The sequence below is a fragment of the Synchiropus splendidus genome, chromosome 1 (genome assembly GCF_027744825.2).
Source record: "Synchiropus splendidus isolate RoL2022-P1 chromosome 1, RoL_Sspl_1.0, whole genome shotgun sequence".
In the NCBI taxonomy this organism is placed as follows: domain Eukaryota; kingdom Metazoa; phylum Chordata; class Actinopteri; order Syngnathiformes; family Callionymidae; genus Synchiropus; species Synchiropus splendidus.
In genome coordinates, this window is record NC_071334.1 from 61,056,761 (window position 1) to 61,083,790 (window position 27,030).

Below are 27,030 nucleotides of genomic sequence, written 5' to 3' on the forward strand. Positions count from 1 at the left end.
CTTCCCAACAACCGGAATCACGAGAGATGTCGATAAACATCAGGGTTTGAACTTACTTAGTACAAACATCGTCGTGTGAGAAGCCGTTAACACAAGCGCAGTACTGACACCCAGTGGTTCAACAGTGCATTGCATATTTGAGTGTACGTTTGACACCGGAAGTGCATGAATGTGTAACCGTTATTTCAAACAAGTCTTGTTAGGTTTGCTAGTTAAAATTAACTTAATGATAAAGTTACGTCAGGTACAAAAATCTCAGGTAAATGACTAAACAACGACTTTCCTTCGTGTGTGGCATGACTGATTTGAGCGTGTGCGCGCTCTCGCGGGACAGGCGGTGGCAAAGGAGGGCGTGTTCTAACGAGGAGTGTCCCGGGACTGAAGCGCCATCAGCGGTTCTGCGCTCTTCTGCATTGCCGTCTCCAATACGCTTTGACCGGCTGAAGCTCGGATCTCCCCCCGCCGCTCCTTTAACTCCACGCCGTCCAAACCTCGGCCTCCAGGTACATCCAAGGCCCGCGTCCTCCCAGCGCAGCACAGATTTCAGATCGGTAACTTAATCCCGTCGATACGTTGATACAAGAAGCCGCGACTTCAACCAGGTAGAACCATCTGCTCCGTGCTGGTCGCATGTAACGTCCGTCTGAGTGAACTCGTCTTATTGTTGGTCAGAAAGTGGTGCCTTCATTGTTGAAGTCCAGTCGCTGCCATATATGGACTCACTTTTCTGAGTCCCCGTATCTGTCGATCTCCTCTCTCCATCCCTTCATCACTTACTAGAAGAGTGAGTTTGAGCATTTCAAAGTTATATATATATATATATATATATATATACCCTAACTTTGAATGTGTTGTATCTCTCTCTCTCTCTCTCTCTCTCTCTCTATATATATATATATATATATATATAGATATATACATATCTATATATATATATATAGCTAATATTGACATCCTGTGTGTGTCTGGGGGCAGCGATGACGCGAACATGTGAAGACGCTGTGATGATGTTCATTCTGTGAGACTGATTGAATTTATCTGACACAGTCATGTGTTGACACATAAAGGTGAACCCGCCCCCTCTTATGCTCAGATATGAGCCACATACAGCTGCATTCCAGAGTCGACTGTGTGGATTCAAAAGGTCAAAGGTTGGAGTATCTCACAAAAGTGAGGTCACCCCTCACATTTCCCTCCTCACGTTTCATCTTGTCTTTCTGTGAGACAACAAAATTACACTTTGTATAATCGATGAACGGTGGGTTCCCAGTGCTGGCAGCGCTCATGCATTACAAACTGTGACGCTCCCACCACCGTGCTATTAGACTGTACTGTCTGATTGTACTCCTCACCTGGATCCTGTGACACATGCTTGACACCTTCTGAACCAAATACTTGCTCTCATCAGACCATAATCCATGTCCTTAATCTTAGCCAATCTGAGCATCATCTTCAGCAGAGGCTTCCTTCTGTGAGGACAGCCATGCAGACCAGTCTGGTGCAGTGTGCGGTGAGCACTGACAGGCAGGTCCCCCACCCCCTCAACCTCTGCAGCAGTGCTGCCAGCGCTCGAATATGTCTATTTTCCAAAGACAATTTGGACCATTTTGAGGCCTGTTCACTTTGGACTTTTTCTCGTAGAGGTGTGCCCCCTTAGTTACCAATGGTTTAAACATCAGTGGTTGTGAGGTGAGTTATTTTCAGGGGACAGTAAATTTACTCTGTATACAGGCTGTACAATCACGCAGAGTCATTTCTTCAGTGTTGTACCATGAAAGTATATGAATATATTTGCAGTAGCGATAAATATGTCACAGACGACTCTGGAATGCAGCTCTATGTAGCTCATATCTGAGTGTGTCTCATACTGGCACAAGAAGCAGCGACTTCAACCAGGTAGAACCATCTGCTCCGTGCTGGTCGCATGTAGAGTTCGTCCGAGTGAACTCTTGTCTTCTTGTTGGTCAGAAAGTGCTGCCTTTATTGCTGAAGTCCAGGTGCTGCCATATAAGGACTCACTTTTATTTATTTGTACCATGAAAGTATATGGAAATATTTGCAGAAATGTGAAGAGTAGGCAATGAGATAGCAATAAATATCTCACAGACGACTCTAGAATGCAGCTGTGTGTGGCTCATATCTGAGTGTATCGATGGGTAATAAGAGAAATATCCTACCGAGTTTTCTGTATGTGCTGATCTGTCGGTTTCACAGCAGCGCTCGAGTGTCCGGAGGTCTTTTCTTCAGTCAAACAAGCCTTTAATTTCCCTTAACTAGCAACTGTGTCATGAAGCCGCTTTTCGTATGCACACAAACAGAGAAGTGAAGCAGGGGGGTTATTAAAGAGCCGAGTGTTGTTGGGCAGCTGCACAGAGTGGCATGTTTGGAGATTCTGAGTCATCTAAAACGCCCTGACCCCAAGGAGAAATCTTGGATTTCGAACGTTTCTAAGCTTAGATTTGCTGCAGGAGAGAACATTCTGGTTGCTGACATGTCATATGAGAGCAGGCATGGCGTTGGATGATCAACCTTTACCTCCAGCCTGGAGCCTGTTGGAAGAAACTCCTAAAAAAGAGGCACTGAAAGAAGTGTATGGGGGATGGGACTGTTCATTTGAGGCTCACTCCTGTTTGTTTGGAGACAGGAAGGCAGAGCGTAAAGGGGGCAGACCAGGGGCTTTAAATCAGTGACCTTGCACAGAATATCTTTCAGCAGGATAAATCACCTTCTGGCTTTGACATATAATCAATGAATTTTTAAAACTGAAAGGACTGAGTCCATTGTTCCTTAGCAAAAAGAGGAGTATACTTATTTTATACTACAACTGAGGAAGTATGCTTGAAGTTTGCTTTTGACATTCAACATTTTAAATACTTAAAAGGTGCACACTGACGTATATTTATACTTATACCCAAGTTTACCCAATAAAGTTAACTTGAAGTAGACTACTTTTCCCCCAAGTATATTATTGGGGCACTCCAGAAGCAAACTGTGAAAAGGATCATGGGAGTGGGTGACTGGAGGCAGTAAAAAAATACTTTGATACTAGGGCTGGGTATCGATTCTAATTTCACGAATCGATTCGATTCCGATTCTCATGACTTAGAATCGATTATCACGATTCAATTCGATTCGATTCGATCCGATCCAATCTCGATTCAGGTTAGTATTTAAACCATTTTCTGAGCTGTTGCCATAATCACATGACAAGTTACGCAACGTATTAATAGTAGTATCATATTGACATTCAACAGGAAAGTAATGAAGGATTGATAGTAAATGATAATAAAGATCCAGACACAGAAGGCCAGATGTGACTGCTCATGGGACTGGTGCATTATTACAAATATCACATTAAAAATTCACCCAAAAGATGCTGCTGTTTAATACTAATGCATTTTTATGTTATTGTCAAAATGAAAAAAAGATATTCTCAGCCATTGAAAATGTAAACAGAGTGCTGGTGACTGACTTCACAGCAACCTGACGGTCATTGGTCAGTATGTAAACAGTTCTCTGTGGTCTGTAGTACGTGTGAGAAGAGGTCCCACTCCTCATCAATATAGTGAGTTGTCAGATTCGCGTAAGATTGCGAAGATGTCCACGTATCACTTGTAATGCCCACCCTGACTGCTGACTGAAGCTTACTTTTCACGTTTTCTTTTACTGACCGGTGCATGTTTGGGATAACAGACGTTTGCGAGACACCGTAACATAGTGAGGCTCTGTTACTTTCATTAGCCGCCTGAAGCCCTCGTTTCCAACGATGGAAGACGGGCGCATATCTTTGCAAATTAAGCCCGCAATCGCTTCAGTTACTTTGACAGAGCGTGCAGAATTACCCGCTAGTGGTAAAGTTCGCTCGAGTTTCATTTGTTGTGGCTCGGTGGATGGCTTGGACAGGAGCGCTGGATGATGTCGCGTCACGTGATTCGTGAGGTCGTCAAAGGGGTTGGACTTCACCCGGAGAATATATGAGTTAAAACGTAAATGAATTAATCCGATCTTTGGACCTACGAATCGATTTTATGGAATTGATGTACGAATCGATTCAGAATCGGAAAATCGATTTTTTTAAACACAGCACTATTCGATACTTATGTACTCTTATTCTTTTGTTCTCATTTAACAGTGGTTGATTAATACTGCCACTGAATTACTACACAGCTGTACACAGCTGGCGGGTGACTGTGTACTCCTTGGGAAGGTGTACATGTTTTACATATGTTTTTGATCATAAATAGTGTGAACCATTACAACCTTTCGACTATTTGAAATGTGGATGAGAAGTAGACCTAAACCAAAGTCAAAGTTATTGAACAGCTGGTTAAAATCAGTTCTCATCACTGCATGGTGAGATGTGAAAGTCTATTTCTGTCTGTTCACTGACAGCTTTGTGTTGTTTATGCACAATAACAACTGCAAATGTCAATGTTACTTGTACTTCATGAACTACTTCAATTTCTGTTCACATTTGTCCTGTATTGCAGTCTCAAAGGCAAACAGTTGAATGCAGAAATATTCTGGAGCCTTGAAATATTTTTCCTCTCCGGCTGTTGCATAACAGGAGAAAAAGGAACCCCACATTTTACACAAACCCCAAACCACTTCCCCCTCCGAAATGCCTGCCATGCCTGTGGGCAGAAGAATGGACGGCGCTTGTTCTCGTGTGATTAGTCATGAAAGTATATCTGCAGCTGCTCGCATTCTTGTGGAGGAATAGATCCTCATCATGAAGAATATTCAGGACAGCTGAAGTGCTGCAGTGTCTTCCATGGTGTGAAGTGACTTGGGCGAACTTAGGGCGTGTGAGCGGCTCCTGTAGGTGGGAGGCAGATTTCAGAACACCACTCCATTTAGCGAGTTGTTGACGCTCACAAAGACAGTCTTGTGGGTTGTTTTCGTCAGGCTGTTTTTCCCCGGCTCTCTCTCGCCCTCCGTGACCCTGTTTCTGAGTTAAGTCGCTTAAAATACTTTTTCTCAACCCGTTTTAGCTGAATTTCTTGTCAAAACAGCTACATGTTTCCGTTCTCAAATTGTTAAAGCCATATTTTCCTTTGTAGTCCTGTCACCCTGGCTGGAAACCTCTTCTTCAGAGTAGTGGATGTCAAAAACCTCCTTTTAATAAGTGGAAAATGCACAAAATAATACTCAGTTTTGCATCATGCGGATACTTGTGATTCACTTAGATTAGTTTCTCCAAAGACTGTGGAAGCAGCGACATTTATGTTGCATGTGACATGATCTCGATTATTCATCTGGTCACATGAAGGACCATTTACCTGAAGTGTGGAGCCTCTTTGCCGAGTCCGAAACTCAGATGAATCACTTCACACTTCACTTCCTTCAAACGATTACGCTCTCACTCACTTGAAGCACTTGATTTGGCGCCAGACGTTTTTAGATGGCCAAAGTCGAGTCTCAGCGTCTGGAAGTGTGCGAGCTACATGCAGTTGTGTTTATGTTCTCTGTGTTTTTTAGTCAACGCGCTTAGGGGCTGCTACACAGAGATTTTGGTCATCACTGTTGTTTTTTTATGGATTTGGAGCAAAAGTGTGACTCATATTAGTCGCTCAACCTCATCCACACAAGGATACTTGTTTAAGCTCTGGTTTTAACTTATTATTAAATTCACAGTCAAATGTTTTGATGGGCTTGAAAGAAAACAGTTGATATCATGGGCCATGCAGCTTGTGGTTTTTTTTTTAGGCAGAATTTTCGACAGGCTTTACATGTGTGTGTGTGTGTTTGGATTATAATGCTATACTTTGCTCTCAGCATTTTAGCTAAATACAAGGCAAGCTGGAGCAAATTCATCGATTCACTTGACTAGAAGTGTGTGAGGGATGGAAGGTGTAGTGTGAGCGAGCGTGAAAAATCTCATTTCCGTGAGTCTCAGACCAACTGCGTGACAGTTGGTTGCCCTGATTCATTATAAAGACGTGAAGTCCGGAATCGCGCAAAGTGACAGAGACCTGTGGAGCACCTCTATCTGGTGGCTTCAAGTGTACTGTCCTTGTATAAATAAATAAAATAAAATTGACAAACGGCTTGACAAACTGTGCTTAAATAGGCATGTCTGAAGCGCATACTAACACAAAGAAAAAAACAGAAAATATAAAAAGTGTAATAATAATGATAATAGTATTATATAATAATAACAAGAAGAAGAAGAATAAAACAATTTTGAATGTAAAACGTTCTAAACTAAATGATGACCAACTGTCCTTTAATGTAATTTCTGGTTAAAGGATATAATATAAAGACTGATATATTTGCTGCACATTGTCTATTGTCTCGACGGCAGGATGCAAGCGCCAGCCTAAAATCATCCCTTGTTAGTCTCTACCAGTATAACATATAATCTTGCTGTTGACTCATTATTTGTTACACAGAAAGAGTGTCTGCTGTTCCCTGCTTCCCATTTGTGTCAGTTATGATTAGAACTTCCTCTTCCGTACCTGTGACTCACCATCTTGTGTTATAATATCTAGCTATAGTGGCAAACTTTAACTGTGTATCCATGGCAGCAGCTGAGACTGAATGGGAGTGGTTTTAATGTTTTTTCCAGAGCAGATCCAGATCGACAGGCCAGTCACACCACTCACCCTCCGCCTGGCTGGAAGCAGTGAGAACAGCCTGCGTGAAAAGTGTGTCTTTGTTTCAGACAGGATGGCAGCACAGCACCCTGAGTTCGAGCGGGCCGGGCAGAAGCCCGGTCTTCAGGTTTGGAGGGTGGAGAACTTTGACCTTGTTCCGGTTCCTGAGAACCTCTACGGTGGGTTCTACAACGGCGACGCCTATCTCATCCTCAACACCATCAAGCAACGCTCCGGAGCCCTGCAGTACGATCTCCACTTCTGGCTGGGTGAGTTTGTGAACAACAGGAGAGAAGGAATCGATGTGTGAAACATTCTATTCCCATGAGGGTACCATTCGTCAGTTTTGCTACTTTAATTGGCCATGTAACGGAGGGACAGTAGCGCTCAGTCTGATCTCTCATGGGTGTGTCTCACCTCTTTTCAACTCGGGCTTCTCTGGTCTCTGGTGACCTCGCTACTTGCTACTGTTGCTACTGTTATTTTCTTGTTGTTTTACTGACTGTTTTCGTTCAACTGTGTGGTGATTTGCTGAGAGTTGACCTGTGGGGTAAACAAAACGGGGGGGAGGGGGAAATTTCAGTGTCGCACTCTTTACATGTGGCAAAAATGAGCAATTTCAAGATAACAAGAAAATCTTCTTTGCTACTGGAGGCATGGCTGATGTTTTTTGACTGTCCCGCTCTCAAATTAACTAACAAACATTGAACAACGACACAAAAAAAAACAAAAAAAAACATAGAAAGTCACATGATTATAACTAAGTGAAGTTGTAAACACAAATAGCTAATTTCTAATATATATCTTTATATGTTTGGAGTGTTTTTTTTCCTCTTCGTAAACACTGGTGTTGATCATTGTTTAGTTCCTCTGATGTGACTGTGACACGTGCTTCTGGTTCGCTCAGATCACAGCAGTAGACAGTAGCGTCCGTCTGTCTGTGCTGCAGGTGATTTCTGCACCCAGGATGAAAGCGGTTCTGCCGCCATCTTCACGGTCCAAATGGACGACTTCCTCGGGGGGAAGGCCATCCAGTACCGCGAGGTTCAGGGACGTGAATCCAAAACCTTCCTCGGCTACTTCAAGTCTGGCATCAAATACATGGTAGGAGTCTGTGCTGAGTCATCGGCACAATGTTAAAATCTATTAAAGGGTGATCTGTTTCATTTGCTACATAACGTGTTGATCATAACAGAAATTAAGAAATTTTGGATTTGTCATCAGAGAAGTGTAAGAAAAAGTAACATGAATGAATGTGCAAATAGAAATGGCTTACTCTTGTTCTGTTTTGGATCAATAAGTAGCATTTTGTATTTTTAAAAAATTTAAAAGTACTTTACAGTATATTTTATGAAATAAATCTAATTTTTTGCAATGAAATATGTTTATAAATTGTCCTTTTCTTATGAAATGTGGTCGATGTTTGCAGGATTATCTGAAAAATAATATTATATTATATATATATATTATATTTTAGAATTAAAAAAAACACTATGCCAGCAAATTGTCATCTTTTTTATACTTTATCTGTGTTTATTATCACCGACCTATCATCTTAATAACTCATCTCAAAAAACAAGAATGAGTGTAGAAGGATAAATGTTTTTTTTGACTCCCTCAGCCTTATGTCAATGAAGTTTTTTTTCTCACCTTTATTAAAGTAAAATTAACCAGTCAACGTCAACACATAAGCATGTAGTCAAAACGTAAATAACCTCATGATAACTTAATGAAACCCTTTGAAAGTTGAGCAGTATTCTTTTTTTGTGGCTGTTATTATAATCTGTCTTTGTTTTCATGCTCAAACAGAAAGGGGGCGTGGCTTCTGGCTTCAAACACGTGGTCACGAATGAGGTGGTGGTGCAGAGAGTGTTGCAGGTCAAAGGTCGCCGTGCCGTCCGTGCCACAGAGGTGCCAGTCAGCTGGGACAGCTTCAACCAGGGCGACTGTTTCATCCTGGATCTGGGAGACGTGAGTCGGAGTGCAGGTAGTGCAGGTCTGGTAAGAGGCTGACAGTTATTCTTCCTGTTGCTGTCACGTAGGAGATATACCAGTGGTGCGGCTCGCAGAGCAACCGTTTTGAGAAGCTGAAGGCCACACAGGTGGCCAAGGGCATCCGTGACAACGAGCGCAGTGGGCGCGCCCGAGTTTACGTCTGTGATGAAGGGATGGAGAGAGGGAAGATGATTGAAGTAAGAGGAGAAGAGACTCGTTGAATTCTGCCGGGAATGTTGGTGTTGATTTGTCATGTCCTCTTCAGGTCCTGGGTGATAAACCCGACCTGCCTGCTGGGTCCGCTGACGACATCAAAGCTGACGCTTCCAACAGGAAACGAGCCAAACTCTACAAGGTGAACAAGAAAGTCACAGTCAAGTTGACACTCCATTCACTGAAGTACATCAATGAGTTTTCTAAAACTGCTCAATCTGCAGGTTTCCAACGCCAGTGGCGGGATGACCATCGCGCTGGTGGCCGAAGAGAATCCGTTCGCTCAGAGTGCTTTGGAGTCTGGCGACTGCTTTATTTTGGACCATGGTTCTGATGGAAAGATCTTCGTCTGGAAAGGTGAGAGCAGCAGCCAGGAGGAGAAACCCAAGTGGAATGAAAATTTGAGTTAAATTTCCAGTCAAATGTCCGTCTGAAAAACACAGGCGTGAACTTTATCTGATGATTCAGAAACGGATCAAAGTGGGAGTAAAAATGAATGAGTAAAGGCCTGCGATACTGCACATGCACATTCCAAACCTCTTTTCTCTGATCTCAGGCAAAGACGCCAACATGGACGAGCGCAAGGCAGCCATGAAGGCGGCTGATGAGTTCATCAAGAAGATGGGCTACCCCAAACACACGCAGGTCCAGATCCTTCCAGAGATGGGCGAGACGCCGCTCTTCAAACAGTTCTTCAAGAACTGGCGGGACAAGGACCAGACGGTGGGCCTGGGCGTGGCTTACATCGCTAACAGCATTGCCAAAATCGAGAAGGTGGCCTTCGATGCTGCCAGCCTGCACGACTCGCCCGCCATGGCCGCTCAGCACGGCATGGTGGACGACGGCAGCGGTGAGAAGCAGGTGAGTGGAGGACCAACCAAATGTTCATTTGACAGAGCAGGCTTCGGGGGTAAAAAGTTGGTGGTCAGATCATGATGAATATCTCAATGTGGATGCTAGATGGAGCAGCGCCATGGAGGAGTTTGCTCGCAGGGTCATGTTGGGACCCTGCAGTGCCGCAGGTTCAGCCTGGTCAGAGTCACTTACAGATTTCCATATCGGCCGTTATAGATCTGGCGCATCGAAGGAGCGGACAAGGTGCTGGTGGACCCCTCCACTTACGGCCAGTTCTATGGAGGAGACAGTTACATCATCCTGTACAACTACCATCATGGAGGACGACGGGGACACATCATCTACATGTGGTGAGTGACGACCAGAGTCCAGCGTGAACTGGCTCCAGACCAGAACTGATCGCAAACTTATTCTAACCACACTAGTGGTTGTTGTCTGCTGGTTGTGTAACGGTGTGATGTTTGTTTTGCAGGCTGGGAGCTGACTCCAGTCAGGATGAAATCGGAGCTTGTGCACTTCTCGGGGCTCAGTTGGACGACGAGCTCGGCGGCGGTCCGGTCCAGGTAAAAGGATGGACTAGCTTTTAAGCATCCCTTGTTTCTGTTCCATTTCTTCTTTTCATTTCCGTCTTATATCTACGTTACGTGCTTCCCTCCGTCCTGGCTCACGGTCCCTTCTTTCCCTCTGCTCAATCTCTCCTGCTGCTCCACATCAGGTTGTCGGTGCTCCTATAACCACCCAGGTATTCTTTCTGAAGCGGCAGCAAAGTGTTGAGTCCACAAGCATCTCACTTGAAGTCACAAATATGTGCTTTTGGCATGAGAGAAAGTCATGATCCATGCTGCCACTTGTTTGGTTATTCTGTCTGTCATTGTCATGACTTCACCCCTCTGTCCACAGTTGCATGACTTTGTGTTCGTGTCCTATTCTGTGAATGTCCACAACCCTAAGTGAAAAAAATATATTCACTAATCTCACTCACTTTGTTTACACTTCTGTGACAAAACTAGTGAATATCAATCGTCAGAAATTAATAAAAATAAAAAAGGAAAAATACTGTCTTTTTTTTAGTGTATAGAGTATAAATACATCACAAATGTAGTGACCTCGTTTTTGAAAATAATATTCATAATATACAGGTCATCATGGCACAAAAATGTGCCGCATTTATTTACACATTTATTCTAGCGAAACCCACAATTTCCAACAGTCATGCCCTTCACCAGAACAAGAAGTCGATGTTGCATGTTTCAGGATGAACTTGGCAATGGATGGCGTTCGTCTCTCTGTTGCCATCTAGTGGTAACATTTGGGAATGCATTGATTTGTATGAAAAAGGGTGTATTAGACATACATTTTTTCTGGGTGTGGAAATGAATTCAATTAATTTATTTAAATAACATGAAGGAATGTAGACTGAATTATTTAAAAAGCCTGAAATGGACTGTTCCTGCTGAGGGATTTGGCAATGAATGACGCCGTGTTCAAGGTGAGTCAGCCTGTCACAGCAAACCAATGATTGTTTGTGTGTTAGGTGAGGGTGGTGCAGGGTAAGGAGCCGGCGCACCTGATGAGTCTGTTCGGAGGGCAGCCTATGGTCGTGTACAAGGGAGGCACCTCCAGAGAAGGAGGTCAGTCGGCTCCCGCGGAGACCCGACTCTTCCAGGTGCGCTCCAACTCGGCAGGACACACTCGAGCCGTGGAGGTAAGACCACATCCGTCACACCGTCGCACACTTGTGGGACAGAGTCACGTGCCTCACTCCACTCTGAATACCCAGCTGGATGCAGTGGCATCAAACCTCAACTCCAACGACGCCTTCATCCTGGTGACCCCTGACGCCTCCTACCAGTGGGTGGGCGTGGGAGCCAGCGACACTGAGAAGCAGGGCGCTCAGCAGCTATGTGACATTCTGGGGGTGTCCTCCACCGAGCTGCCAGAAGGTGGCGAGACAGGTGAGGCAACGCTCAGGCAGGATGTGGTGGGTATTCCTCAACCTCAAATTGAGGCCTATTAAGACTCTAATGTGGACTAAATATTTTCATTTGATTCCGTCTCAGCGAGCTTAAAGGCTCATCTATTTTTCATCAAAGCGCCGCGGTTGCATCAAAGTAGATGTTTGCAGACGTCGGCTGATATGAAGCCGCTCTGCCTCCAGTTTTAGAAAAGCACCTCGGGGCTGCTACTTTGTGGATTGATATTTTATAAACAGCAGGCTTCTTCAAGCAGCTCCTATTAGAGATATAAAGTTCAACTTCACGTCAGATCAGGCGTCAACGCAGAGGAGGAACTGCAGAAGATCCAAGTGGGAGAATAACAGATTCTACCTGATCATTTCTTCTCTTTAAACTTTGCTTCGAGATTTTAGTCTTCTCCGGCTGTTACCACACTTCTGACTTGTATGTTAAGCACAGGCCAGATCAAGTCTACGCTATAGACAATAGACAGTACTTTAAAACGCGTCTCTGGCCTCCGCATCGCCAACACCAGACCTTTTGCACTGACTGGTTCTGGTTAGAATTTTGAACCGGCCGTCGTGTTTGTGTTTACGTCTGCCAATAATAAAACACACACTTGTTTCATGGCTTCAACAACGCAACCATCTTCAGTGTCTCCTCATCGTCCTAAGTTGCTCGACTGCTGATGGAAACAAATGCCTTCAGTGAAAGAGGAATATCATTGGGTGTGTTTAGTTCCCGCTTTAGCCCCACTTCAGTTCCGCTTTTACTTCAACGAACAAGGGCTGGTTCGCCATAAAGCACCATGGATCTGAGAATCCAGAACAGTTCCCGACCCAGAACCTCACTAATCCTGTTTACTTGTTGAGATGTGGAGCAGAACTTGCTCGCTGGCTATGGAGGGGTGGAGTATCTGGATCATTTATGGCACATACAGTATCGGTGGTGAAAGTGAGGTTCAAGGCGGGTCAAGTTCGGCCTTTTACCAGGGACTTGGGGAAGAACTGGTGCCCCCTGGGATAAAAGGGAGTGGGTCTGACCACTTGGTTCTGCTTGACGCCTGCCTTTTCTAGAGCATGTGCCCCACTGAAAACCACACTTTCTACGGCAAGATTTCAACACAAACCGCAGACAAGATATTGAAAAATGATAAAAACTCATTTTTTTTGGATTTTCCTACTGCAGATGAGTTCTGGTCAGCTTTGGGAGGAAAGACAGAATACCGCACTTCAACCAGACTCAAGGACAAGATGGACTCTCACCCGCCACGACTCTTCGCATGCTCCAACAAGACTGGGAACTTCATTGTGAGTAAAACAATGATCTCTCACGATTAACACCCATCATTGACTCATTCCTCCTGGAAGATCGAGGAGGTGCCCGGGGAGATGACCCAGGAAGACCTGGCCACTGATGACGTCATGATCCTGGACACCTGGGAGCAGGTACACGCTCAGTCTTGTGTGTGATCCACAGCTAAGGCGAATGAGTCACGAACTGTGCTCTCTAATACTCTATATAGGTGTTTGTCTGGATCGGAAACGAGGCTCAAGAGGAGGAGAAGACTGAGGCCATGGCGTCTGGTGAGTCACAGTTGTCTCAATTAATACAGCTCAGATGTGGCCCAAGTACTTCATGAGAGCTGTTCGAATCCCTATCAGTTATACTTTTGCAAACGTTTACGTTTCTTCATCACATGACCACTGGTACCAGCTCCCTCTCTCTCTCTCTCTACATCTTCTCCAGCGGTCCGGTACATTGAGACTGACCCGGCTAACAGAGACAAACGCACCCCCATCGTGAAGATCAAGCAGAGTTTCGAACCGCCCACGTTCACCGGCTGGTTCCTTGGCTGGGACCACGAGTACTGGACCAGCGATCCTCTGGAGCGGGCGATGGCTGAACTGGCCTTGTGAGCTTCCAACCGAGCCGTCCTGCTCCTCCACGCACCCAAAACCTCTCATGAGACTCTTCAGTTCTGTGAGCCGCTAGCTGCCTTTTAGCAACGTCCAATAGCAATAAACACACACACCTGACCTGTCTACTAGTGACCATGCAATTATCAAAGGAGCTTGCAAACAACCAAACATTATGAATTGAAGCCTTCAGGTTTATAGGGTTTCTTGATTTTGGTACTTTAATAGATTTTTAAAAGATTCCGGTTTGTTTTTATTATTTATTTTCTGCTACTCATCACCTAGAAACTGCTTTGTTGCTTTGCTTCCTGAGCTACTTTTGTAAGCGATTCCCTTACAATGAATAAACCACACCTCAAAACATGTTGGTGTTTCTGTTTATTTGGAGCATTTAAGCATAGCTTTGAAACGACACATGAAAAACATGAGTTTTAGTTTGGTGACATCTAACACTGAAAGTAAATTCATCCACAACCGACATGGTAAACTTGAGGCCTGTAGGTCCACAGTGTAATTCCCATAATGCACCGCAACAGTTAACTCCTATAGTAAACATAAGTAATGGTTCTTTTTTCAGTTACTCTTTGCATCAATATTAAGGAGGGAACAATCTGGGGTAGCATTCTGAGACTTTGTCAGCATTAAAACAAGATGAAAATAAAAGAGCTTCAAAAAAAGCATCACACAAGCTGCAGCATAAAGATGCATCACAATATTCATCACTAAAATATAGTATATAGTGCTACATCAGACTTGACTATACATCCAAAGTGCAAATTGTACTGTCCATACACAATTTACTCTGGAACGTAAATGCTACAAGCAATTTTTGAAGTTTTAAAACTAGATTTTTGGAGTATAATTTGTGGGAAAATGCACTTGCAGCTGAAATATAACTCTATTTCAGAAAGCAGCTCTGAGATGTCTGCCTAAAAATGAAATCACTGTCAGTTGAATGAAAAAATTCAAATGTTGGAATAACAAGAGTAAAACACACTTCAGTCACATTTCCAAACACGTGACACTTTGCTGCACGGTTAGTGTGAGCCAAGCAGGTTAATACAGAGTGTGCGATTGCATAGAGATGAAGTAGAGAAGAGAGTACGCGGCAGTGAGTTAAGGCTTTTGGCTGACTGTTCAGCAGAACGTTAACAGTGTCAGGGTTTAGCCCTCTTGTCTAACTATGACCTGTTGTATCCAATAAAGTCAGATACAAGTTATAGAAGAATGTGCACCTGGATAGAAAAGTGTGTTTGTGAAGAACATCGTATGGTTGACAACGTCACACATCAAATGGAAGTGTCTGCACTTGCAACAAGACATACAGAGCAAACACCGGTGACATGATGTGTTAGTGCAAGTTATTTACCACAAGCCTGCATGCGTGTTTATGGGCGTGTATGAATAAGTATGTGTCTGTCAGAGCTTCTAGGCATTACTGTACACTGCGTACAGGTTTTTGAGTGGAGCAATGGTTACATCAAGGTGGGCAGTCGATTTCCAAAAGGGCCACGTTATATCCTGAGACAAATGCAAAGGCCCTCAAGCTAAAGACAGATCACTCTCAATGAATGCAACATAACTTCTATTTCTAAATATGGGAAAAAGTGTAAATGCGCCCAGACATTATATGCTTAAAACATGGGATTCCATTATATTTCATTTTTATATACAGTGGTGGACATCTTTAATGACACAATCTCAAATATTATCATGATTTCTTTTCTGTTTGAAACGGTGTGGCAGCATTATACAGACACAAACTGATGCAAATTTTATATATAGTCTTATTTGCAACTAATATTCAGTTTCACAATGTCAGTTCTCAATATTGTTGGTATCAAAGTCAACAAATAAAATAGTAGTCCAGCCATTAAAAAGTTTCAATAATAAAAAAAAGTACTTTTTAAGTGGTGAATAGCTAGGTAACATAACTATGGGTAAAACATATGTATTTCTAAATTACAAAGTGTTTCTGTCAGTGTATTTTAATGTATTTATTTTGAAGTAAAAGAAATACTGCTCTCAATTACTCTGTAAAATATAGATTTGAAAAGAACAAAAACAAAGTGGAAAGAAAACGCCACAACAATATCTAAATTACACATAGACTTAGTGATGAATATTGAAAAAAAAGTAAGATTTTTTTCATAGTTTTTAACTCATGAGGGCCACGTTAGTACAGAGAAAGGGCTGAATGTGGCTCAAATGCTGTGCTGCTGCGGGGATGTGTTAGGGAGATTACATGGGTGTGGATAGGACACACTACGGGGGGTATATAGCACAAGATAGGACAAAGCTTGGGTAAGACAGAAAGATGCCCTATTGTGTGTGTGTGTGTAAACACCAACAGAAGCAGTACAACTGTGATGATGTCTAAGGCCACTGATGCTACAGGCACTTTAATCGCTGACACTTATGTGGAGAACGACGTTTGGCAAGCTTTCTTCTTTTGGTTAAAGTCTCAACTCTTCCTAGAAAGGATAAACGTGCGTGTGATCATCTGTGAGGAAGTTCAGTGCAGACCAGTTTTACGCTGATGTCTGGTGCATGTATGTGTGTGTGCGTCTCCAACTATTGTTTGACGAAGCCCTGCATCATCTCCAGCGGCAGAGGGAAGATGATGGTGGAGTTCTTCTCAGCGGCGATGGTGTTGAGGGTCTGCAGGTAGCGCAGCTGCAGGGCGGAGGGAGACTCCGCGATGACCAGGGAGGCCTCCTTCAGCGCACGAGAGGCGTTCATCTCTCCCTCTGCAGCGATGACCTGCGCACGTGCAAACAGGGAGTGAGGTGGACTGTGACCCGCGACGCTCCAATGGGAAACTCACCTTAGCTCTGGCCTCACGACTGGCCTCGGCCTCAGCTGCCATGGCTCTCTGCAGCTGCAGGGGCAACTTGACGTCTTTGATTTCCACTCGCTCCACTTTGATGCCCCAATCGTCCGTGGCGTCATCGAGGGAGGACTGACAAAACAGGGGTTCAAATAATGCATTTCCATGCGAGCTTCGCAACGACAGTTGAATGGAAAGGATAACAACTAGCAAACTAAAACCCCAGTTCCAATAACTCTCCATTAGAGGGCAGCATGCAGCATACACATTGGTTAGGTCATACAAAAACAATGCAAGAACAATGGGGTGAGGGGGCTTCATGTGATATAGTTGGCAATTCCCTGTAATGTAGTAAAACCTGTAGAACAGGATCCTCCATAAAAGACTACAACTCATCCCACAAATGCCTGGTGTTGAGGCATCTGCAGGACTAAAAGGCTTTGTGATTTTTTTCTGTCATCCGGTCCATCAGATGTGGTAATAATGACAGCGTTTGGATGACATTAATATCAATAATATTTGAGTGATTTGGTGGTTTTGCACTCCAACCAAAGGACATTTCAAGAAAAAGCCTAAATGTCATCCATTTGAAAATCAAAAAAATCTCACTTTGGAGTAGTGGAGGAGTGGGTGCCCTGTTGGGGCCACAAAACTGCATCCTGAGGGCCTAAAAATCTTCATATTGAATGTGTAAGTTTAAACCTTAAAATGCACCCTGAAATGATAAGAATTTCACAAATCAAAGAAGTGATTTCTAGAAGGCCGATTGCACATTCAGACTAACAAGTGATCATTTGAATTCACATGAAATAATTTGCAAGGTGAAACTTGGTCATGTGGGCACCTGCATGCTGTGAGCGATCTCCTCGCGGTCAGACAGGATCTCAGCCAGATTCTTGGTACCCAGAACGTTCCTCAGGGTGGTCTGGGCCAGCAGGCGGGTGGCAGCATCTGCATTAGTGATGTTGGCCACCGCCAGAGTGGCATTCTGCACCCGGTAGTAGACCACGCCGTCCACACTCACAGTCACCGAGTCTTTGGTCAGGACCTGAGAACGGGTTGGCGGGTGAGTGGAAAGAGTCAGGCTTAAACGGCCGTGCGCGTAGTACCTCTTGTGGAGGGATGTCGAAAGTGATGGTGCGCATGTCCACGTTAATGAAGCTGTCGGTGCACGGAAGTATGAAGAACAAGCCTGCGGAGTGACAAGAACACAAACACAGAAGACTGAATCCAGTGTCAACACAATAATGAGGAAGCGTCTTCACAAATGCTTGAAATCACCGGGATCAATGGAAACCTGGCAGAAGGCCGAGTCGGGTTCCTCGTAAGTCTGCAGCTGTGAAGACAGCCAGACTGGAAGGCACATATTTTCGGCTTACAGAAGCCCGTTTAAAGCGACAACCGCTGAGCGCGGTGCATTAGACGATATTGGGCACATGGCTGAGTGGAAATCGTTTAGCAAACATTAACACCACACCAGTTATGGAGAGCTTTTGTTTCCTGTCGGGAAATTGTGCGTTCAACTGATGAGATCACAACCATCTGTTCTGCAGTGAACAGAGAGAGAGATCCTGATCATGTTGTGAAAACACTGGACGAGACAAAGATGGGTAAATGTGCTCAACAAACTGTTTGTGGACACCAAACAAGTGGTAGTACGACGATGAAAAGTGAAAACAAGGAACCGGTAGGTTGTTATTAGAGAGGAAGAGCAGAGTGGAAAGGCGGTTTTACAAATCAGACCAGCTGTGTCATTTCATGTGGCCCTCAAGGGATCTATATTTTCCATGGAACACTTTTTTCTATTGTAGTGTCACTTGTGCTATGATGTTGAGTTGGTGGGAAGAGATGCTAAACAAAACCACTCAGTTTACACTGAAGTTTCCTGTTAACTCTTCATTATCATTCTATAACAGCATGACTTAGACAGCATGGGTTTGAAATCGACACCTCAGTTCTGAGCTCACTACATTAAGCCAGTGTTTTTCTACCTTTTTCTAACCCTTGGTGCACTCAAAACAATCCAGGGGCCCACCACCAAAGGAACCTCGGCCAAGGCGCACTTCTGCTTAAAGCCCTATAGAAAATCCCTATTAATTTGTGGAAAAACTGTAACTACTGACAGCCTGTTTTTGTTTTGCCAGGCCATTTGCAAAAACAATTTTCAGAAATTGTATTTGTTTCAAATGTGTCCAGAAAGGGGTGGGGCAATATGGCAAAATAGATCATGATTTAAATAATTGTTTCGATTTTATCACTTCTCATACTATTCTTTTTACATGATTTTATTGTAGTTTTGAGTTGCCAGACAAACCCTTAGCATTCTTTGCCTGAACTTGCTTAATAAAAACAATTATTCTTTCTCTTTTCACATTTTGGAGCGTATTTATTTTGTTGTGCATTTACTTTTTCACCAACTTTTAAACCACAAAGCGATGACTCCTTGAGTCCATGAGTATCAATGAAGTGAGCCGTCACGTTAGCCGTTAGCTCAGTGGCGCAGACAGTCTTTGGTCGCTCCATCTTTCTGTCGTGAACGTGCGTGGTCAAATTAGAGGCGCACAGAGGTTTAAAAAACAGCTGGAAGTTGCGCATTTGACCGGCTCCTTCGCTGCGAGTGTGTGGGAGAAGAGGAGCGCCGCTCACCACAGCGGAGCAGCTTTGAGTGACGGACAGATCAGTGCATCAACACACTGTACTGTTGAGCAAGAATGACAGGGAATCCATGTGATCTCCTCACGGTTGCTGAATGAAATATGCTCTCAGCAAAAGAAAGTTTCTTTGCGATTAATCTGCTTAATCTGAACTGATTCTTTCTTTTGACTGTCATCAATGAATTAAAATAAATCACTTTAATCTCCAGTCCCAATAAAAACACCAATCAAGACAGAAAGTTGTGCACTTTTGTGTAACACTGTTGAAAAAAGATCCAAACATAGTTGCAGCAGCCCACAGCTCCCAGATCTGGTCAGAATCAAAGAGCTCCAGCGGACAGAAGGAAGGAAGGAGGGGAGCGTCATCCATCTTTAGGTTAAGTCAGTGGTTGTGACGCAAGGGAAACGTCCTCAAGGACCATTTATGCATCAATATCATTGTTTATGGCACAAAGAAACAATAAAACACAGACAATTGATCCTAAAATACCTTCAGTGCGTCACACTGAATAAAAGTATGCGGGAATCTGCGTAGCAGAAAGATGGTGTGACCAGTCAGCGAGCATTTGGACAAAACCAAACAGTGAATTTGGCACCAGCTCCTCCTCGTCCTGGAAAATGTGTGGTCTGCTACTAGGGAGCTATTATTATACCCCTCCCCGTCATAAACAGAGTCACGGCAAGGAGTCACGTTTCAGCGTTTTAGCAGGACACAGCCTCTTCTTTCCAAATGAGACGATGTACATAAAGACAAAGCTGTGGAAGCCATGTATGCAAATGGATCCTCATGGGAGTTGGTTATAAACAAATGACTTTCACAAATATACACGATAAGATACACATGCAGACGTGAAGACATATTTATATACTCATGGTGGCAGCTCACAACATGGGGCTCACAGAGCTATTGCCTTTGCCCTGTCCAAAGGGAGACTTTCTCAGTCGGGGACGGACCGTTTATCAACACAGATCCAGCGTTTTTTTTTTGTTTTTTTTTTGAAAACATGAAATTTCAAAACACTGGATGTGTGTTGCAGTGTGCAGATCTTTTTGAAAACAATGATGTCACTGCCACATCTCTCTCTTAAAGTCGACCCTACACAACAATAGTGACTGACCGCGGAGTGGTGCTCATTCTGCAACATCTCCACTCCAGCAGAGATATTTTCCCAGTATATGGGGTTTTCTACTTATTTTTGTCATCATTTAGTGAAGTGTAACTCGCTATGTCAGCGCTTTATCACTGTCAGGCGAGTAAGTCTTTTGAGGGAAATCGTTCAGGAGGTCTGGATTGACTTGTAATAACAGTGAGATCACATTGTCAGTCCACGCTAATGTCTCTTGTCGCATTCCATTGGTTTTTGCTGCTCTGCTAACGCTAATACACAAGCTTCATATGTGTGCAGCGCATCGTCTTCTTTATTGTTTGATCATTACAGCGCCCACTATAGGCCAGTACTACACTGTTTATGTCGTCTTCAGTGGATTTCTGTGGATGACTGAAATGGCTTAACGGAGAAATCTGAAGAGAGGAAAATGGTTGTGTCCGTGTGGATGACGCCCTAGCCCTGTTATTGCTCCTGTGAGAGTGCGGTCACTGTGTCGTCAATGACATAAGAATAAAACTGAACACAGTGTAGAAAAAAATGGAATACTTAGCAAAATAAATAAAGTGTTTCATATGAAATAAATATCTTTTATTCTCTTTTAAATGGACATATCAAACCCACAATGTGAACTTCACTCATCACTTGTTAAATAGCTGAATATTGCCTAATAACACGACTACAAGTCCGGGGAATGAGTATCTGGGGTCCAGGAGGGCCATTAGCTGCTGAAAGCTCTGGTCTTCAACAACAGAACACGGCTGCTTGTTCAAAACAATAAACTCCATTAGCGTTGGTTTTGCCTACGGTTCGCTCCGGAATAGCTTTCGCTTGGTTAGCCTCTTGGTTGTGCTCAAATTCAGTCACGTAACATCATAAATACCAATATCGGCGCAGATAAATCGCTATCGATATCCTGTGCACCTGCAACTTTGCTTTACGTGCAAATCAGAATTTGATCATGTTTTGTAGCAATTATTTCTAGCTCTCAGACTGAGATGTAGACTAACATGCTCAACATCATAATGACTCCGCCCACAGATTTCATGGGAAGCCTCATGAGACCAATGATCCCTGGATCCTTTCACAATGCCTTCAGGCAGACTCAACACGAGATGTAACACAAGCTCTTTGTAATGGAGGATCACTCTTCATGTAATGCAGGCATGAGTCTCTCACACACACACACACACACACACACACACACACACACACACACACACACACACACACACACACACACACACACACACACACACACACACACACACACACACACACACACACACACACACACACACACACACACACACACACACACACACACACACACACACACACACACACACACACACACACACACACACACACACACACAACAGGATCAAAGTGACGAGGCCACATTTGACTGGATTGCATTTCTCTTATTGCAAGACACAAACCTGCTTAATTTAAACGTAATGAATGTGCCCTTCTCCATCCATTGCAGAAGCACAATAAACGAAAAAGGGGGGCTTTGAGACAGAATGAGCTTGTAAAAACTTAAACATTTGTTGACTAGGAGGAGAACTAGATTACAAAGCCTTTTAACAAAACCTAAAAATATATCATTAGATTTAGTGTTAAAAAAAGACAAAGCTAAAAAAAACAGTCAGTGACTGAAACCTGGAATTCACTTGGTGCCAAAGCCCTTTCCTCACGGAAGGAAGCTGCCGTCATAAACCATTTCCATCTTCTTTTAACACAATAACATTAACATAAAGTCTGATAGCCATTTCCTGGGTTAGGCCTCTTTGTTCACATTTTATGAACATTTGCTTAAAACCCAGCAGTAGCAGCCCTGTATGTATCCATTTAACGTTGGTAGAATGTGATAAATCCGCACCCAACTTGCTTTTCAGTGTCAGCAGTGATTTAATCAGTCATCTGCTTTCTCCTCCCACAGATGATTTGTTTTGCCAGAATCCCTGAACGTGCGTTGGAGCGAGGAAAAAAAACAAAACAAAAACAATATGCTGCTAAAAGAAAGAAAGTCTGACCTGGTCCTTTGGCTCCTCCTCGCAAAATTCGCCCCAGGCGGAAAATAATGGCTCGCTCGTACTCTTTCACGATCTGTGTACAGAGACAAAACACATAAAAGCTTTAATATCAGGCTTTTGTTCTTTGTGTTTGACATCCAGCAGATGTTCCCGGGACTGTTCTCAGCAGCTTCAGAGCAAAGCGGAATGTCTCACCATTGTCTTACACCACTGCGCAAGGCTGTATCGTATGATGCACATGTTGTATTAATATGGGCGATGAGAAAATGAGTGACTACTGATTATTATGCTGCTAACTGCCATAGTGCTGCAACAAAACAAAATCATTATGACCGCCTAGGCTCATTCTGTCCCATCATATATTGAGAATATTAGGATATTATTTTGCTTGGCTGTTTGTGTGTGCAGTGAAACCTAAGCGGTGTCCAAGTGCAGGCTCACTTCCAATGTAGAATGGATGACGATGGGAAGTACAACTCCAGCAAAGCATGGTTAGTCGGACAGTGCCAAAAAAATGATTCAAAAACTTCAAAAATCTTTCATACTTTGGATACTTTGGAACTGACCTTGATGCACATCCATATGGACAGGGGAAGGGTGAGAATCATGAGGAGGAGGGAAAATGCAACCAAAAGTCGACCACATATGCCGATGTCATCGTCCACGTTCTCCAAGGCTGAAAAACCACACACAAAAACCATAATGCAAATTGAGAATTTATGACGATTATGACTAGAAAAATCATATCAACTAAGAGGCATGGCCATTCTTGAGAGCAAAAAAAGCAGTACTACTGATCAATGAAATTATAAGGACAGTGGGGCAAGGTGAAAACTGCAGAATTGTTTCCTGCGCTCCTGTAAGACGACCCAATGTGGCCTGACCCAGGAAAATAATATGCAGACAGACGTGAAAATAAGTGACGACCACCACAAATAAACATAATGCATGAAATACATGCAGAATATTTTTTTTTTTGAACAAAAAAATAAAATGTCTATGCACAAATGTCATCCATATTACACAAATATAACTTGCAATTTGTATTTAAAACCCAGACAATTTGTCATTTGACTTTTCTATGCATTTACATGTGTTTCCTCACCAACTAGATATAAAAGGCACAAAGATGATGTACATAATAGAGCTGTCATCGCTTCATACAATGAAATGGTGAGCAATGTACTCATGTTCTGAATATAAAATTACATTCTGATAGAAAAATTTAAATGCTGGCAGAGATGTCAGGACTTACTTCAGTTCATCAGTTGGTGATAATAAAGAAGACATAAAAGTCACTACAAGAAGTTATTTTTCAATCCATTAACAACTCTCGGAAGAGATGCATAATTTCAGCCCAAAGTATTCGCGACTGCTGTTAGCTCTTCTCTACAGAGAAAGGCGGTCTGATCAGCAGAATATTATTAGTTTAAAATGAATTAGACATATGACATAAGAAGACAGGGGTACACACAATAGAAACTTTTATTTATGAAAGACTCCACATATAAATATTGCATTGATTATGGCGTCTCACGTAACACACCACACCACACACATCAAGATTCTGTCCCATCACCGATCTAGAACTTGGTCCTCCAAGCCAGGAATCTCACGTGACATAACGAAGGAGAAATATCACAATTAGAAAAAGCAACAAGGAAGTGGGAGGGATGTTGGTGGTCTGTGGTGTTTTTTATTGGAAAAAATCCTGAGAATTAGGACTTAAGAGAGACGAGGTAATTGGGTGTTTGCCATCCTTGGTCAAAAGGGGCAAAACCTGTCCAAAAACAGCCCTGTATGACGTGTGTACCCCGCTTTACTCTACTGCTTCAACGCAAGAGAGAGTTCCTACGATAGACGCACTAGTCGGTAGCAGCTAATTGTGGAAAGAAATGGTTACAAACCACAGCATTTCCTTGATGTTGCAACAAGAACCACAGCATGTAGATGCGTGTGCTACTGCACGCCACTTCCAAGACATTAGATTAGCTTTTTATTACTTCCTTTATTAATGCCCAGGATGATGGCAGACGCTAAAGATTAAATCTGACAGGAATGATATTATCTGAGGTTCACTTTCACTGCAGGAAAACAGAGACCCATGGTTTAACTTACAGTAGTTGAACTTATCGCAAATATATAGATCTGTTTACAGTAAATATTATATCTCTATGTGGCAAAGTGGACATTCACTAAAACTTTGTTGTCAGATCTGCACGAAACAATAGCTATAGTTTCACACTTTTGGTTATTGCTTTATTATTCTGGTCACAAGATACAGTGGTTCACTATGGGTATGAGGTTTCAGGGAACTGCTGTCTAACCATTGTATATCACTCAGGAATTACATTTTTTCTTCAGCTCATGTCCCTCAAACATTCCCACATCTACAACCACTCCCAAAGGGACCAACAACAGTGTTTAAAAATACTTAACTATCTCAAGCCTTCTCACACAACTGTCTGTTGTGAATCTGCCAGAGAGCTTTCTGTTTCACATTGTTTCAAGTTTATCCATGTCTTATTTAAATATAGTAAAAGAGGCCTCCGTTAAACCAACGTGAGTCACTGAGCTTGGAGATGATACTGCCACCCACAAAGCTTAACTCCAGAAAATAATTAAAAAGCAACATGCAGCCTTTTGGCGGAGGAAATCGGTTTCCCTACCTTCCCCATCATGAAAACCATAATTGTTCGGACCTACAGACAAAGTCAAGATGTCAACATGTTACGACATATGAATCAGTAGCCATTTCAAGAGAAGAGAGTCAAGTCAATCCCCAAATTAGCCACACGCCTCGCAAATGTTGACTTATGTTCATTTTTATCTTTATCTTCATTGGAAATTATGTAGTTGTATCCCAGAAGATAATAGAGGGGTTTCACAGTACGTCATCACCGCGTCATCCGACCTGGAAGCCGCCATGTTGGAGATACTCTTTGTAAACATGTGAATGGAGTGCGATGGAAAAACGCAAAAAAAAACGCAGAAAGGCTTGTTGAAACGAGTTAGGAGTGACAGGACATACAGAGAGGGACTTAATGAACAAGAAAATGCGCGACACTTGGAAAAGTTGAGCTTTGTTGGTGGTGCAGACCCGTACGAGTTGGCTCCGTCACCGTGGGTGAACGATGACCCGGACACTCTGCCGTCTGTGATATCCTCAATTACCTGTTTTTTTAGCCTATTTCATCCACCGCCGAGGATCATAAATGTCACCAGAGTTCAGATGCATATCATCAGATGGTGTATGGATGGGTCAGGGAACTGTTATGCTGAGTAATCGACGACATTTGCACCTTATATGAGAATGTGACGTATTTAAATATTTTAATGAGTGTGCGTGTGTGTGTGTGTGAGAGAGAGCGATAGCTTTTTAATGGAACATTCTGAAAACTGTGGGTTGGCATTAATAAACATGTTCTGATGAAAGTTCTGTGTACTCTCTTCCACGGCAATACAATGCAAATTAACATTGTATTGTAATTAACAGTCATTTAGGCTATACTTTTCCTTTTTTAATGAGCACAATATTCGGATGTTATCCATGGTTTTGCTTCTGGCATTGTTCTCCTTGATTTGTCTTGATAAAATTCCAAATGTTTTTCACGATCGGAACGATTCGTACAACCCAAAACACGACCGTAATGACCGTAGTGAGTATCTCCAACATGGCGGCTTCCGGTTTTGATGACGCACTGTGAAAACCCTCTATAATATAATGTACAAGTCAAAATTTGCCAGCCGTTTGAATAATAGTGGGCTTGTCTGCACATCCACCACCGACATGGAGCAGACAGAGGACAGAGTTACATCAACACCAGTCTGAGGTAGCTACAATACTGAGTGGTTTCCAAACGTCTGCGACTACCAAAGACCTATTAATAGACATGACTGTTGTCAATATTTTGGAATGGCATTCCAGGCCGGGCAGTTAAGCCAGGGAGCTGGGATTGATCCAGACTCTGTGCTCCACCCATTTTCTGCAGGAAAGACATGTTTCCAATTCATTAAAGAAACTTTACTCGCATTTGTCCCTTACAAGACAAAAAACAATGTATAAATATTTGAATTTAACTACGCACAAAACGCGTCAATAAAACTGGTAGTCATTACAGAGGATAAAGACAAAGTGTGAGCGTGTCAGTGAACGACATTTAACTTTGCTCTTAGCGTGTTGATTCAAGACATGTCGCGCAAGTTGAATTAGATAACACAGACCGCTCCCTTAACCACGGTATGGACGGATAACCTGGTGACTATTTTAGCCGTAAATGTAGCAGTTAATAGCAAAGCACACAACTAAAACGGACTCTTCTTTGTCCAACATTAATAAGGCTTTCATGCATTAGGTGGACGGTTTGGGCTTGGGAGGCTTGGTGACGCCATTTTGCTCGTAAACCGACGCTGACAAGCAGCAGCTCCTGTTCACGACCCCGCACGCGTCTGATACTGACTTTTATTCTCAGAATGTTTCGAACATTTCCAATGAGAAGCAAACAAGAAAAGCCCATGTTCTTCAGATACGTTGCTTCAGCTCTGCTGGGTCGACCTTCTCATGCGTGCAGGAATGAAGCTCCGCGATGAAAACGTCATTTACCTGATTGACGCTCGCGCCTCTTTGCCTCCCTCATACGAGCTTCTTCATCCATATTTGATATTTTATTGAGCGACCGAGGCGGTAGAAGCTGAACAGTGCGTCTGTTTACAGCCAGAGCAAGCGATGCAGGCAGCTCGAGGGGCGGAACCCCTTTTCCCAGAGTTTGGTCTGCAAGGCGACCAGACGGAAGCGGATCACTGGGGGGGAAACATGGCGCTTAAATGAAAGGCGAATATATGCATCGAAAAATAAACATTATCCC

The 27,030-nt window shown here is 43.1% G+C and overlaps 2 protein-coding genes across 7 annotated transcripts; one reads left to right on the top strand and one right to left on the bottom strand.

The window, feature by feature from the left end:
* The first annotated feature begins 342 nt into the window (after nt 1-342).
* Nucleotides 343-13,899, top strand: gsna (gelsolin a). Of its 5 annotated transcripts, none has more exons than XM_053861339.1 (17): nt 343-503; nt 6,668-6,868; nt 7,549-7,703; nt 8,409-8,570; nt 8,642-8,791; nt 8,860-8,949; nt 9,032-9,164; nt 9,364-9,668; nt 9,879-10,012; nt 10,135-10,225; nt 10,378-10,404; nt 11,197-11,367; nt 11,443-11,617; nt 12,806-12,927; nt 12,988-13,065; nt 13,143-13,203; nt 13,367-13,899. In XM_053861339.1, the coding sequence occupies exons 2-17, from the start codon at nt 6,673-6,675 to the stop codon at nt 13,534-13,536; spliced, it is 2,220 nt and encodes a 739-aa protein (XP_053717314.1). In that variant the 5' UTR covers nt 343-503; nt 6,668-6,672; the 3' UTR covers nt 13,537-13,899. The 5 variants fall into 5 exon arrangements, with proteins under 5 accessions (XP_053717314.1, XP_053717323.1, XP_053717333.1 ...); XM_053861348.1 differs by having other exon boundaries at nt 395-551; XM_053861358.1 differs by having other exon boundaries at nt 445-602.
* On the bottom strand, nt 13,882-26,939 carry stom (stomatin). 2 transcript variants are annotated; one of them, XM_053861370.1, is made up of 8 exons: nt 26,769-26,939; nt 24,835-24,867; nt 22,732-22,841; nt 22,166-22,238; nt 17,476-17,558; nt 17,211-17,414; nt 16,364-16,498; nt 13,882-16,299 (listed from the first exon to the last, which is right to left on the bottom strand). In XM_053861370.1, exons 1-8 carry the CDS (start codon nt 26,818-26,820, stop codon nt 16,111-16,113), a joined length of 879 nt encoding a protein of 292 aa, XP_053717345.1. In that variant the 5' UTR covers nt 26,821-26,939; the 3' UTR covers nt 13,882-16,110. The 2 variants fall into 2 exon arrangements, with proteins under 2 accessions (XP_053717345.1, XP_053717355.1); XM_053861380.1 differs by lacking the exon at nt 24,835-24,867 and having other exon boundaries at nt 26,769-26,938.
* Nucleotides 26,940-27,030: the final 91 nt, after the last annotated feature.

Coding starts and splice junctions, on each gene's coding strand:
- stom (XM_053861370.1), bottom strand. CDS start 26,820: ATGGATGAAGAAGCTCGTATGAGGGAGGCAAAGAGGCGCGAGCGTCAA. Junction 22,239..22,731: donor CCATATGGATGTGCATCAAG/GTCAGTTCCAAA, acceptor CTCTGTACACAG/ATCGTGAAAGAGTACGAGCG. Junction 16,300..16,363: donor GTCGTGAGGCCAGAGCTAAG/GTGAGTTTCCCA, acceptor GCACGTGCGCAG/GTCATCGCTGCAGAGGGAGA.
- gsna (XM_053861320.1), top strand. CDS start 6,544: ATGGGAGTGGTTTTAATGTTTTTTCCAGAGCAGATCCAGATCGACAGG. Junction 8,950..9,031: donor AACGAGCCAAACTCTACAAG/GTGAACAAGAAA, acceptor CTCAATCTGCAG/GTTTCCAACGCCAGTGGCGG. Junction 10,226..10,377: donor TCGGCGGCGGTCCGGTCCAG/GTAAAAGGATGG, acceptor GCTCCACATCAG/GTTGTCGGTGCTCCTATAAC.